The sequence below is a fragment of the Typopeltis vanoorti genome, chromosome 18 (genome assembly GCF_054136105.1).
Source record: "Typopeltis vanoorti isolate ZY-2024b chromosome 18, IOZ_Tvanoo_1.0, whole genome shotgun sequence".
Lineage (NCBI taxonomy): Eukaryota > Metazoa > Arthropoda > Arachnida > Uropygi > Thelyphonidae > Typopeltis > Typopeltis vanoorti.
The window spans coordinates 65516182-65528522 of record NC_143566.1 but is presented as its reverse complement, the minus strand read 5'-3'; the positions used below and the strand labels follow the sequence as shown (position 1 = coordinate 65528522).

Genomic DNA, 12341 nt, shown 5'->3' with positions numbered 1-12341 from the left:
AATGATGGCTGTCTTTGCAGTTTAGTTAGTAAATGCCACTGCTTATTTACCACAAAGGCTCAGTATCCTTATTTATGATTCTTCTTATGTTAGTATACAAACATACCAGCCCGAGACAGTGCTACACAGGCATGCCTTTGTCATTACTGTCTCAACAGACAAGATAATCGTATTGACCTTCCCTTGCCACTGCTATAATTCTATACTTCCTCTGATAAGGTTGACACCTTCCTCCCTCATTGAGGACATTCTTACAGTATTTCTCTATTCACACTATTTACTTCACCCTCCCTGTCTCTGTGTGTGTGTGTGTGTGTGTGTGTGTGTGTGTGTGTGTGTGTGTGTGTGTGTGTGTGTGTGTGTGTGTGTGTGTGTGTACAAATTATTATTAAACAAGACCTCATGGAGTCAAAGACTCATCTAGGAGGTCCTTTTATCTCACACACATCTCATCATACCGTGTCTTAAACACATTCAAACTCCTTGCAGACACCACACTCTCAAGGCAAGGCATTCCAATCACTCACAACTCAGCACGAAAAAAACCTGCCTCTCACTCCCCTACTCACACCCTCTTTATACAGTTTCCAGTGATGACCTCTGGTTCTCCCCTGATCTCCCACTATTCTCTGTAGAACTCCACCATTGATCCTATAACAACCCCTTACCAACTTGTAGGTCTCTATCATATCTCCTCTCTTCTTCCTGTCCACCAGACTCTGCAAATTACATCTTCTCAATCTTTCCTCATACTCGACATTCCAGAGGTCAGAAACTACCTTAGTCAGTCACCTTTCAACCCTTTCCAACATCTCTTCATCCTTCTGAAAACCAGGTGACCAAATCTGGGCACAATAGTCCATGTGTGGCCTAATCAAAGCCTTATACAATGGAACAAGAATCTCCCTACTTCTACACATCAGTGTCCTCCGCATCATTCCCAGAAGTCTTTGTGTTGTCTTCACGATTCTGGCGATGTGTCCCCTAAATTTTAGATCCTTATCCACTATCACCCCCCAGATCTCTTATTTCCTCTACATCCAACAATATATTCTCACTAAGCATAAATTCTGCATCCCATCTTCGTTTTCCAAATTTTAAAACCTTACATTTTGCAACATTGAACTCTCATTACCATTTGCTTGCCCAATCACTCAATTTATTCAAGTCTTCTTGCAAGGCCACAACATCTTCACTACTCTTTATGGTTCGTCCCAACTTTGCATCATCTGCAAACAACTGAATATCTCCATCCAAATCTTCGCCAATATCATTAATATACAAGTTAAATAGTAATGGCCCTAAAACAGACCCCTGAGGCACTCCACTAGTGACTTTCCATTTCCTGGATATTGCACCCCCATACACAACTTGTTGATACCTATCAGATAGCCAGTCTCCAATCCAATGCACTAATCTAATATCCAACCCCATCTGCTCTAGTTTGACTGTCAACTTATCATGAGGTACTCTATCAAAAGCTTTTGCGAAATCCAAGTATATTACTGTGTATCTTTCTCCTCTGTCCAAGGAAGCAGTCACTTTATTGTAATAAGTAAGTAGATTACTAAAACATGACCTCCTTTTAGCAAATCCATGCTGTCCATCAAAGATTATACCATTGTTGTCAACCCAACTCTGGATCCTAGTTCTCACAAGCTTCTCCAACAACTTAACACAACATGTGACACACAGATAGGCCTATAGTTTGATGCTTGAGTTCGATCACCTCCTTTATGAAGTGGCACAATCTTGCCCTCCTTCCACTCTTTAGGAACTTGACCAAGTGCAAGACTCGTATTAAAAAAATATGTCAAGGCAGGTGTCAACTCTCTGGCACATTCCTGCAGAATATGCGGTGATATATTATCAAGTCCCACAGCCTGATTTACATCTAGTTTACTCAACTCCCGAAACACCTCTTGCTCACTTACAGTTAGTCTCTCCTTCCCAGCATCAACTGCTCTTAATCTCTCAATGAAGTCACATTCACAAGATTGAAAGATCTTTATGAACTGCTCATTAAGTATCTCCACCACACATTCTGCAACAGCTGTCTTTATACCATTTCCTCCAATCAATGTCATCCTTCCATAATCATTCTTTCTTTTGCTGGCTACATATCGAAAGAACTCCCTAGGATTCTTTTTGGCTTAATTAGCTAACTGCTGTTCATACCTCTCTTTAGCTACTCTCACCAACCAAGTCACCCTCCTTGCCTGGTCTTTGTAGACCTCATGAAATTGGTTACTTCCACTTCTCTTATGCTGCCTCCACAATGCCCTTTTTTTCTGTATCGCATGCTTAATCTCTTTATTCATCCATCTCACACCTACCTTATTTAACCTTCTCACCCTTGGAATACATTTAGACAGTGCATCTACTAAATAGTTTTTGAAAATACCCCACGCTGCATTGATCTCTTTTCCAGCTAACTCCTCATTCCATGCTACACCTGCAAGCTGTCTCCTGAGCTTTCATCAATTGGTGGATGATTTGACACCTCATTGATAATTACGTCCTCCGATGAGATGACCAAATCCAAGACCCTTAATCCTCGTGTGCCCTCTGTTACATACTGTCTGAGGTAGTTATCCCTCAAAAACTCAAGAAACTCATTTTCTTTACTTCCAGTTGCTATCTCTTCATTCCAGTCTATATTGCCATAATTAAAATCACCCATAATGATCACCCTTTTCTTATTTGCTTGGCTTATTTGACTATACATTTTATTATCACCACCATCCACATTACCAGGTCTATAACAACATCCCACCAAGTATTTGATTCTATTCACCTCTATCTCACACCATACTGCCTCAAAACCACTGGCCCTGTTTCCTTCTTGCATCTCACGAAACACATCATACCTTTCCATCTCTATTCCTGTCAGGATGTTGTCCTCATCTAACCATGTCTCACTTATTCCGACAATCTCTGGGTGCACAGACGCAATTAGTGCAACCATTTCATCCGCCTTGTTTCTTATACTTCTTGCATTGGTATACAAACACAACAACTCATTTCTGGATCTACAGCTAGTTCCACTGATACCACTCACTCAATGTGATCTCTCCACGCTGGAATGGGGCCATTTCCCTTTCTGCTTCTTCATTTTAGAACCCTTTGCAATTCCATCTGTTTCCTCTTGATCCCTGGTCATCCCATTACTTTCCTGCCTACACATGCTCTCACCTCCTCTTGGAGCATCCACCTTTCTCACGCTGTGTACCCCTGTTCACCCTGAGCCTTCCCGTTTCCCTACTCCTCTTGCACACCCATTCTCTCATTTTCTATACTCATACCACTCACTTCCCCATTCATTTCCACTTCTTCAATCTCTCCTGTCTTACTCTCCTGCTCTTCCACATCACTCCCCTCTCAATCTGATTCCTTCTCTCTATTCACTTCTCTTCTTTCCAGCAGCAGTCTCTCCAAGCGACTCACACCATAACCACTCAAATGCAGTCCATCGCTCCCATACAGGTCACTTCGTCCCTCAAACTCATTTCACACATTAACAAACTGTATTCCCATCTCCTCACACATTTCAGCCAGAATATCATTCATAATCCTTGCTCTCCACCTCATTTCACCACAATCATACCTAGGCAATACACTGACTACCCTTCCTGTCATGCTATTCTCTTTTATCTTTCCAAGCAGTCTCCTGACATTCATTTTGACATGCTCTTTGTTCTCTCTCAAATCATTTGTACCAATTAATACAATTAACTCTTTTGCTCGCTCCTGCCTCATATTCAATGCCTCAATCACTCTACTCATTTTTCACCTGGAAAGTATACCTTGTGCATTTTATCCTCTAGCACACCTTTAATAATGGAATCGCCATACAACGCCACTCGCTCATCTTTTGTTAACTCTTTCATGCCATCATGATTTATTTTAATAGTTTTGACCTGAATTCTCTTAATTTCATTCCGCATCCATTTCATTTCTTGCTTCATCCAATCCAATTCACCTTCCGAACCTCGCTACACATTCTCTCTATCATTAAATCTTTCTAACTTTCTAACTCTCGACCCCCTCTTTTCACTTTCCCTCTCATTCATCCTTCTTTGTTTCCGTACTTTTGGTCCAACATACGTCCAACTTCCACTATCATTCTTCTCACTTTCACTCTCATTTATCTTTCTTTGTTTCTGTATTTCGGGACTAACATGCATCCAACTTTCGCTATCATTCTTCTCACTTTTACTGTCATTCATCTTTCTTTGGTTCAGTACTTTCGTTCCAACATGCGTCCAACTTTCGCCATCATTCATTCTTTTTTCGCTATCATTTATTCTTTCGATTTTTTTTACTTGTGATTTCTGCATCACGCCATTTCTACTTTCATTTGTTCTCTCAATTTCATTTCTTTCCGCCTCACTTTCATCACTTTTAACATCCGTTATGGTTGCCAAATCGCTCTTTTTCTTTTTTCCTGATTTTTTAACATTTTTTCGCCTCTCTTTCTGACCATTCTTCTCTTTTAAACGTGCACTCGCGACACAATCGGTACTAGCACTTTCTGTCATCGATTTCATATTTGCATTCATCAGTTCCTCGTTCAGGTCACACTTCGCACACACCCTTCTTCCATCTGCACTAAACATCCACAAATCATTTATGTAATCGAAGGAATACATATAACAGACCTCACACTTAAAGAAACGACTGAAATCTAAATTAAAATCATGGAATGACAATGCCACCGCCATTTTTTTTTTTTTTCTCTGCAGGTTATTAGGTCTAATAATAACGATTTCGTAATTTAGTTTAGGCAAGGAAAAAACCCCCACACTAATAATATCGGTAGCGTACAACGTTTACAGCCGCTCTTACTTAAACAATTACGCATATATACTTAATTATTCCTAGTAAAACTTATCTGAATCAGGAGCTCTTCAAATCGCATCTGCAGTGCTTGGCCCACTAGCGCCCTTGTATATATATATATATATATATATATAGATAGATAGATAGATACCATACCTGTTGCTCCACACCAGGCACTCATTTTCCTTCTTTTGCTTATCCTGTCCTGCACACTTGTATCTTTCACTTTTACCTATCATAACCATTTTCTCTTCCTGGAATCTATTTTACAAGAGGAATGTGGATGCATGTATGAGACAGTGATTATGACTGTCATGTTTTTAGTCACTTTCTCTCTCACATAATGCAAAAAAAAAAGAAAGAAAAAGAGATTTTACTCACTTTGCCCTGTCTCTGTGCACTCTCTCTGTTTTGCTAATGAGGGTAAAAAATGTTTGGTCCTCACCAGCAAAAGAGAAAAATATCTTATAGAGAATGTTATGACAGAAATAGGAATCATTATTTAAACACTAAAATGCAAGTGTAATTATTTGATATATGAGGTGCTATCAAAAAGAAACCAGACTATGCTAATAAAATCTTTACAACTTATCCAATTTAAATTTGGATTCAACTCCCTTCAAAGTAATCCCCTTCTGAGTTCATGCAGCAATCCCACTGCTTTTGCCATACTCCAAATGCTTCCTGGAAGTCTTTTTGATGAAGTTATTATTATTATGTGACACCTCCAAGGAGTTCAAAGACTCATCAAGAGAGAGCACCTACACTATAGTTCTCTGTCTCCACCACTTAATTCACTGACTGCAGGTAACCACAACTACCATCATCATCATCATCTACACCAATTCCATCAATTGCTCATCACAACCACTAGTATTTTTTTTTTGTCTGTAAATTGCAAATTGCATGTTTTCTCAAGGACGATTTGTCTCTATGCAGGATGAAAAACCTGAGTTGCTGTGAAAAAAAGCCCTGCTACCGTATGAAATTGGCTAACTAACTCACCTTCAATTGAAAAACCCACATAAAGATTCCTATTGTCACAATGAGAATTGAACTTAGGCCTCTTCCAATTGAAGGGTGCAATGCACCATCGTTCTTCCAAATTGTGCTATTGAGGCGACAATATATATATATATAATCTATATTTAAGTTGTAAGTCAGCAGTTAGAAGTAAACGAAAGACAAGAAGATGGCTTAATGTAAAATCAAGTGTAAGAAAAGGGTGAACAATCTCTGCCATTATGTGTCACCATCAATTATGATGATTATGATGACACCGATAGTACAATCGAAGATATCAAACTTAGCTCTTTGCTTTACAATGTTGTACTCCTAAACATATCCAGTGCAAATCTCCAAGATTTTCTAACTAAATTGAATAACAGCTGTAACAAATTCGGCATAAAAAACAGCAATAAAAAGACCTAAACTATGAATATAGGCAGAAATATAGAAAGAAAACTTCAGCTGCATTCTCAAAGGAGAACCTTTCGAACAAGTCAAAGTTTTCAGCCATTTAGGCAGAGTCTTTAGTGAAGATGGGAATTTAAATTTTGAAATCAGGAAAGTGGGGAAGTCAGTTGAATAAATTTATACGGAATAAAAGAAAAATTAGCCAAAACACTAAACTAGCAGTATACACAACAGTGTTCAAACAAGTTTTAAGTTATGGATCTGAGAATTGAATAAGAATAAAGCACTTGATCAAAGAAAGATTAGAGACCACAGATATGACAGTTCTGAGAAAAATTATCATCAGACTAAACAGAGCATCACTGGCAGAAAAGAAAGGTTATCAAAACAGATGTTTGATGATAAGATGGCAGAGAAAAGACACACAAGAAGACCAAGGTCTAGGTGGAATGATTCAGAAAGAAATACCTTGGAAAACTGAAATGTTAGATATAACAATATCAGAGTGCTGACAAGTAAAGACTAATTTGTAGAAGAATTACTGATTAGAGATTAATAATAATGTAGTGCTGCCATAGTAATCTGTACATCCCTTGAGGATACATATCAGTAAACTGATGATAATGATGATGATATGAGATAGCACAGGATCACACATAAGCCACGAAAGGGTTTAAAATGTGAATACCTTTTTTAATTATTAAGTTTTTCATTTTATTTTTTCAGATATTGTAAGGAACATTTGGGATATTAATCATGGAAAAGTTCACAATGCAACAATGAACCAAAATTGTGCAATTTTATTTTGGAAATCAGCATTCAATTATTCTAAGACAAAGAGTATATCACCACCATTTCAATGTCAGAAATGTTCCCACGGAAACAATGATTCATCACTTGATTGAACGTTTCCAGAAAAGAGAGTGTCATAAGTGACTTGCCACAATCTGGGAGACCACATTCAGCTGGGTCAGAGGGAAAGCATTCAATGTATGTAGAAACACTATTGAAGAAGGACCAGGAATGTCAACCCAAAGATGTCTGGTCAGCTGGGTGCATCTTGCACATTATGCATTTTAAACTATTTATGCCTCTTCCCATACAAGATTCAAATTGTACAGAAATTAAAACTGATAGATTATCAGCAATGATAACACTGGCCAACAAAAAAAAATTTTTTTTCTGCTGATTATGATCTGACACTTGTTTTTTACTAATTTGGGTGCGCTGATTTCAAATATCAAACCCATTTTTCTCTATCACATCAGGTTTTTCCTCTATGGCATTTTCTTTTTGCTAATTTGTAAGTTTTTGATAGTTTTAAGGAGGCAATACTATTTAGAGGATCAAAAATATCGATTTTTTAATATTATTTTCTGAAAGTATGTACTTTTAAAAATCTGTTCCTAACTTTTTTATCAAGAAATTCGAAAATTCCCTAAGATATAGCCTATTGTTCAAAGCGGTGCGCAGATCAGAATCGCAGCGCTCACCGCTCTCACTTGTTAGGACAATCGAGCAATTTTTTTACTATATCACTTAAATGAAAATGAAAAATAGAAACAGAAAAGTCATATATTCTGATTCTTGCCATCTATTGTTAAAGCTAGGTAATTTAATACAGGATACCCTGATCATAGAACACATTACATTCCAGACTACTGCTGTATAGTGAATTTTGACATATAGCGAATCACTACTTTTTTTTTTTTCACTTGTCGATGCATGCAATGGTTTAAGAATATATTCAAGCAGTCATATATGTGGGTAAAAAATACTTTTATTTACATCAGATATGCAGAAAAAATTTATAATAAATTTTTCAAAGGAAAAGGTTTGGAATAGCTGTTCTGAATGGCTTGGCTTAAGGGAACACACCCACCAACACCCACTAGTTTGGTGATCAATCTACACCATTTTGGTTTTTCATTGCAGCAATAAGACTGTCACATTTACAGATAACTGCAGTATTAACTAGTGTAGCAATTTACATTTCATTTAGAACATTATCTTTGTTTTTAACAAATGTAACAATGGCAGTGCAAGGTAAGTTTGATCGGAGGCCTCTCTTAGTGTTCGAAATACTATTGTCACTAAATTTAATAATTTTAATCTTAGCATGTAATGTAATAGGTGTACAGATTTTCTTCTTTTCAGTGGAGCAACATACATTGAAATTTACTTACCATTATTAATGACAATAAAATAAAATAATAGTTATAAACAGTTTAAAATTCATAGCGAAACACCAAAATATTGAAAGATATAGAGAACAACAACATTGTAAACAAACAGTTCACAAAAACTGTGCATCGATTGATTATTCACAGGAGCATCATGCTGGTAAAACTGTTGCATGAGTGAATGCACCATTGTGTTAATGGGCATTAGTCTTAATTTAAAAGCATTGTATGAGCAGATCATTGTAAAGTGAACCTCGTAATGCAGAGCATTACTGTATTTAATGCTGAAGTGAGTTTAACAAGCATGTAACAACTAGGAAAAAAAAAATCACTTCACCTTGTCTAATGCATATGTTTTAGTTAGTGCAAAGCCCCATCCGGCCTCAAAAGCCCTTCTAATCATTGGACTGCTGGTAGTTGGAGGAGCACTTGCAAGGCCATATGGATTTTTGAACTTCAAATTGCACATCTTTACACTGATATCCACCAGGTCAATAGGAGTATAAAACATAGGCAAAATTGGTTCCTCTGGAATACTAAAACCATAAAGACCCTGTAAAATCACATGTATGAATGAAATGGCAAAATATTTAATATATTTAAGATATGAATGATATGCTTTCTAATAAAATAATGCCTTCAGTTTAAGAAGAAGAAAAAGTTCATTTTTGATCTGAAAGTGCATAATAAACACTAAGTACTCATTTATGTCTAGAAAACAAAGATACAAAATAATGATGAGATAATTATACAGAGAATGTAAGCAACATCAAAGCAACTAATACATTAACTTGCATAACATCCAACCTCCTGAAGAGGCATGCTAGTGGACTGGAAAAACTTTAAAAAAAAACATATCAACATACAATTTTTCTCATCTTAGAGAGAGAGAGAGAGAACATATTAAGGATAGAGATCAGGAAATTATTTGGGAAAGTGAAAGAGAATAGTATAGAGCACATATGGGCAACCCCCGGCCCACAGGCCGGATCTGGCCCTCTACTTCTTTTGATCCGGCCCTAATCTATTTCAGCGAAGTTTGTCTGATTCGTGGTGGGAGAAAACATGGTGTGTTCTACTAACTCACATTAAGCTGATGTCATATGATTTGCGCAAAACACACTATGTTTTCTCCAACCAAAGTCTCTTTCTCACTTTGACTGAGGCGTGTGTGAATGTGTTACAACGTGTCAGTTCGGTACTTGCATTGGTGTTGTGCTTTGTTCAGTGCCTGCGTTGATGTTGTGTTCTGTTCAGTGCCTGCGGTGTAGAAGACAGTTTTGTTTGACAGTTCTGAATATCACTTATAAATTTGGGAAAATGTCAGGGGTTATTGCAAGAAAAAGAAAAGTAGATGCAGAGAATCGTCCATTTCAAGACAACTGGATGGAAGATTATTATTTTATTCTGAATAAAGGTTTGCCTGTATGTTTGCTGTGCAACGAATCTGTATCCGTCAACAAAGAATACAACTTGAAGAGACACTAATTGAAGGCACTAATAGAGCAATTTGATACAAGGTTTGCTGACTTCAAAAACAAAAAATCCACATTCACTATATTTGCTCGTCCGATGAATGCTGATGTAAATAATGTGCCAGAAAACTTACAGATGGAACTTGAGATTGAGCTTCATGCAGATTTAGTGCTAAAATCACCATTTAACAACATTGCTTTGACGGATTTTTATAAATTTTATTTGGTGGAAGAAAAATATACAAATTTACATGCCTTTTCAAGAAAAAACATTTGTCTTTTCGGCAGCACATATATGTGTGAATGTGAACACTTTTTTCCGAGGATGAAATACAATAAATCAAAAATTCTGACAAAAATAACGGACGAAAACCTCGAAAATTCTATACGATTATCCTCAAGTAATATTAACGTCAATATCGATAGTCTCTTAGTTGAAGTACAAGGCCAATCCTCACATTAAATTGTTATGTCGTTCATTATATTATAAAATTTATGTAGAGCTTTATACCAAAGCATTATATTATAAATAAATGAAATATGAAGTAGCAACTTGTTTTAATTCATTTAATATTAATTTATTTTATTTAATAATTTGGTCTGGCCCTTGACTCAGAGACATAATGATAATTTGGCCCCCCGAACTAGGAAAGGTTGCCCATGCCTGGTATAGAGGAAAGAGTGTGTTGTTCAGGAAGAATAATGAGTGGAGAGAGCATGGGCAAAGATCTGTGCAAAAAGTAAAGATGCAGTCTGTGAATGTGTGGGATAAATTTGAGGAATGGATGGATGATACAAGAGTGATGGATTATATTCGAATGAATTCGGCATGAATAAAGTGGAGGGACACCGTATTTATTTTGTTTAGAGTACTATATTTGTTTACAAATGCCTGAAACAGAAATAAGAAAGAAAACTGTTGCATTGAACAAATAGATTTGCTTGAAATTTATTTATCTAATTCAAATATATCAATATAATAAATTTAGTTTAATCCTTTATCCAAGTGTGTGCAAACAAAGTTTGCGCCTGAAAGTATCTTCAGGACTGGGGTAAAGTGGTACAACACTGGGCAACTCCTTGCAAAGGTGGAGCAAGCTACCAACACTCCTATCTCAGTATCTCCCATAATGCAAAACATATCTCCTTGCGAATATGTATAATGTTATGCATTAAGGGAAGGGCCACTACCCAGACTAGTTTCGACCTTTATTGAGGTCTCTTCAGTCGGAGCCAGGCCCAAGCGGAGATACCACTTGGGCCTGGTAGTGGCCCTTCCCTTAATGCATAACATTATACATATCCGCAAGGAGATGTGTTTTGCATTATGGGAGATACTGAGATAGGAGTGTTGGTAGCTTGCTCCATCTTTGCAAGGAGTTGCCCCGGTATTGTACCACTTTACCCCAGTCCTGAAGATACTTTCAGGTGCAAACTTTGTTTGCACACACTTGGATAAAGGATTAAACTAAATTTATTATAGTCTGACCAAGTGAAAAATAAACTTTCAACAAATATATCAATAGTGCTCATTAATAGTGACAATTTACAAAACATATGATTATATAGTGTCACTACGGAATTATGGAAATGGAAAACAGTACATTCCATTGAATTATATTACACTGTATTGATTTCTAAACATTTGATTAAACAGGTAGTAAAGATGGTTTTACTATTTGCATGAACTTTAAAATACATACAGTACATGTTATCATGTACAAAAGAGTTTTGATGGTTTTAAGATCGGTGAAAAATAAAACAATATTTATGGTCATTCAAAGATATATTGTATAGTAAATCTGTGGTAGCAAAACTGCATTGAAAATGTCAGATCTACTAGTATGAGCAGAAACATTAATGAAAATAAGGTATAAAATCTCATCATGGTCTGCACGATAACTGAGAAGATTGTAAAGAAAAACTATGTCAAATGTTTTGGTCTTAGTAACAGTGTCTGGAGAGTGTAAATTCCAAAAAGTTTCCATTGCAAGCATTTTCTTCTTCTTTTCACTATTAAGCACAGAGAGTTGTAGTCCATTTTCACAGACTTCCATTTACTTTAATTATTATTATTAACTACAGATCTCCATGGACTCAAAAGACTCATCATGGGAGGCAAACACTGTTACACACAAAGTGCATCAAACTATGCTTTAAACTCATTCAATGTATCTGCATTCACCACAATGGCAGGCAACTCATTCCACTCACCAACCACTCTCCATGCAAAGAACCTGCCCTGGCCCATGCTCACACTCTCATTATACAGTTTCCAGGTATGTCCTTTTGTTCTACCTGCCCCCCTTCTCCCATTCTGTGAAAAATTTCTTCCACATTAACCTGGTAACAACTCTTTACCAACTTAAATGTTCTTAAATGTTTCAATCATATTTTCCTCCTATTCAAAGGTCTTTGCAAACTA

General features: G+C 36.7%; 1 protein-coding gene across 2 annotated transcripts in view; it reads right to left on the bottom strand.

Annotated features, from left to right (window-relative positions):
- The window catches only part of su(r) (dihydropyrimidine dehydrogenase su(r)), a 413031-nt gene that overhangs the window by 101228 nt on the left and 299462 nt on the right, over positions 1-12341 (bottom strand). For both annotated transcript variants that reach the window (XM_090408491.1, XM_090408493.1), the window contains one exon: positions 8779-8994. In XM_090408491.1, coding sequence (XP_090264617.1) covers positions 8779-8994 — 216 coding nt within the window. The remainder of the gene's footprint in view (positions 1-8778; positions 8995-12341) is intronic.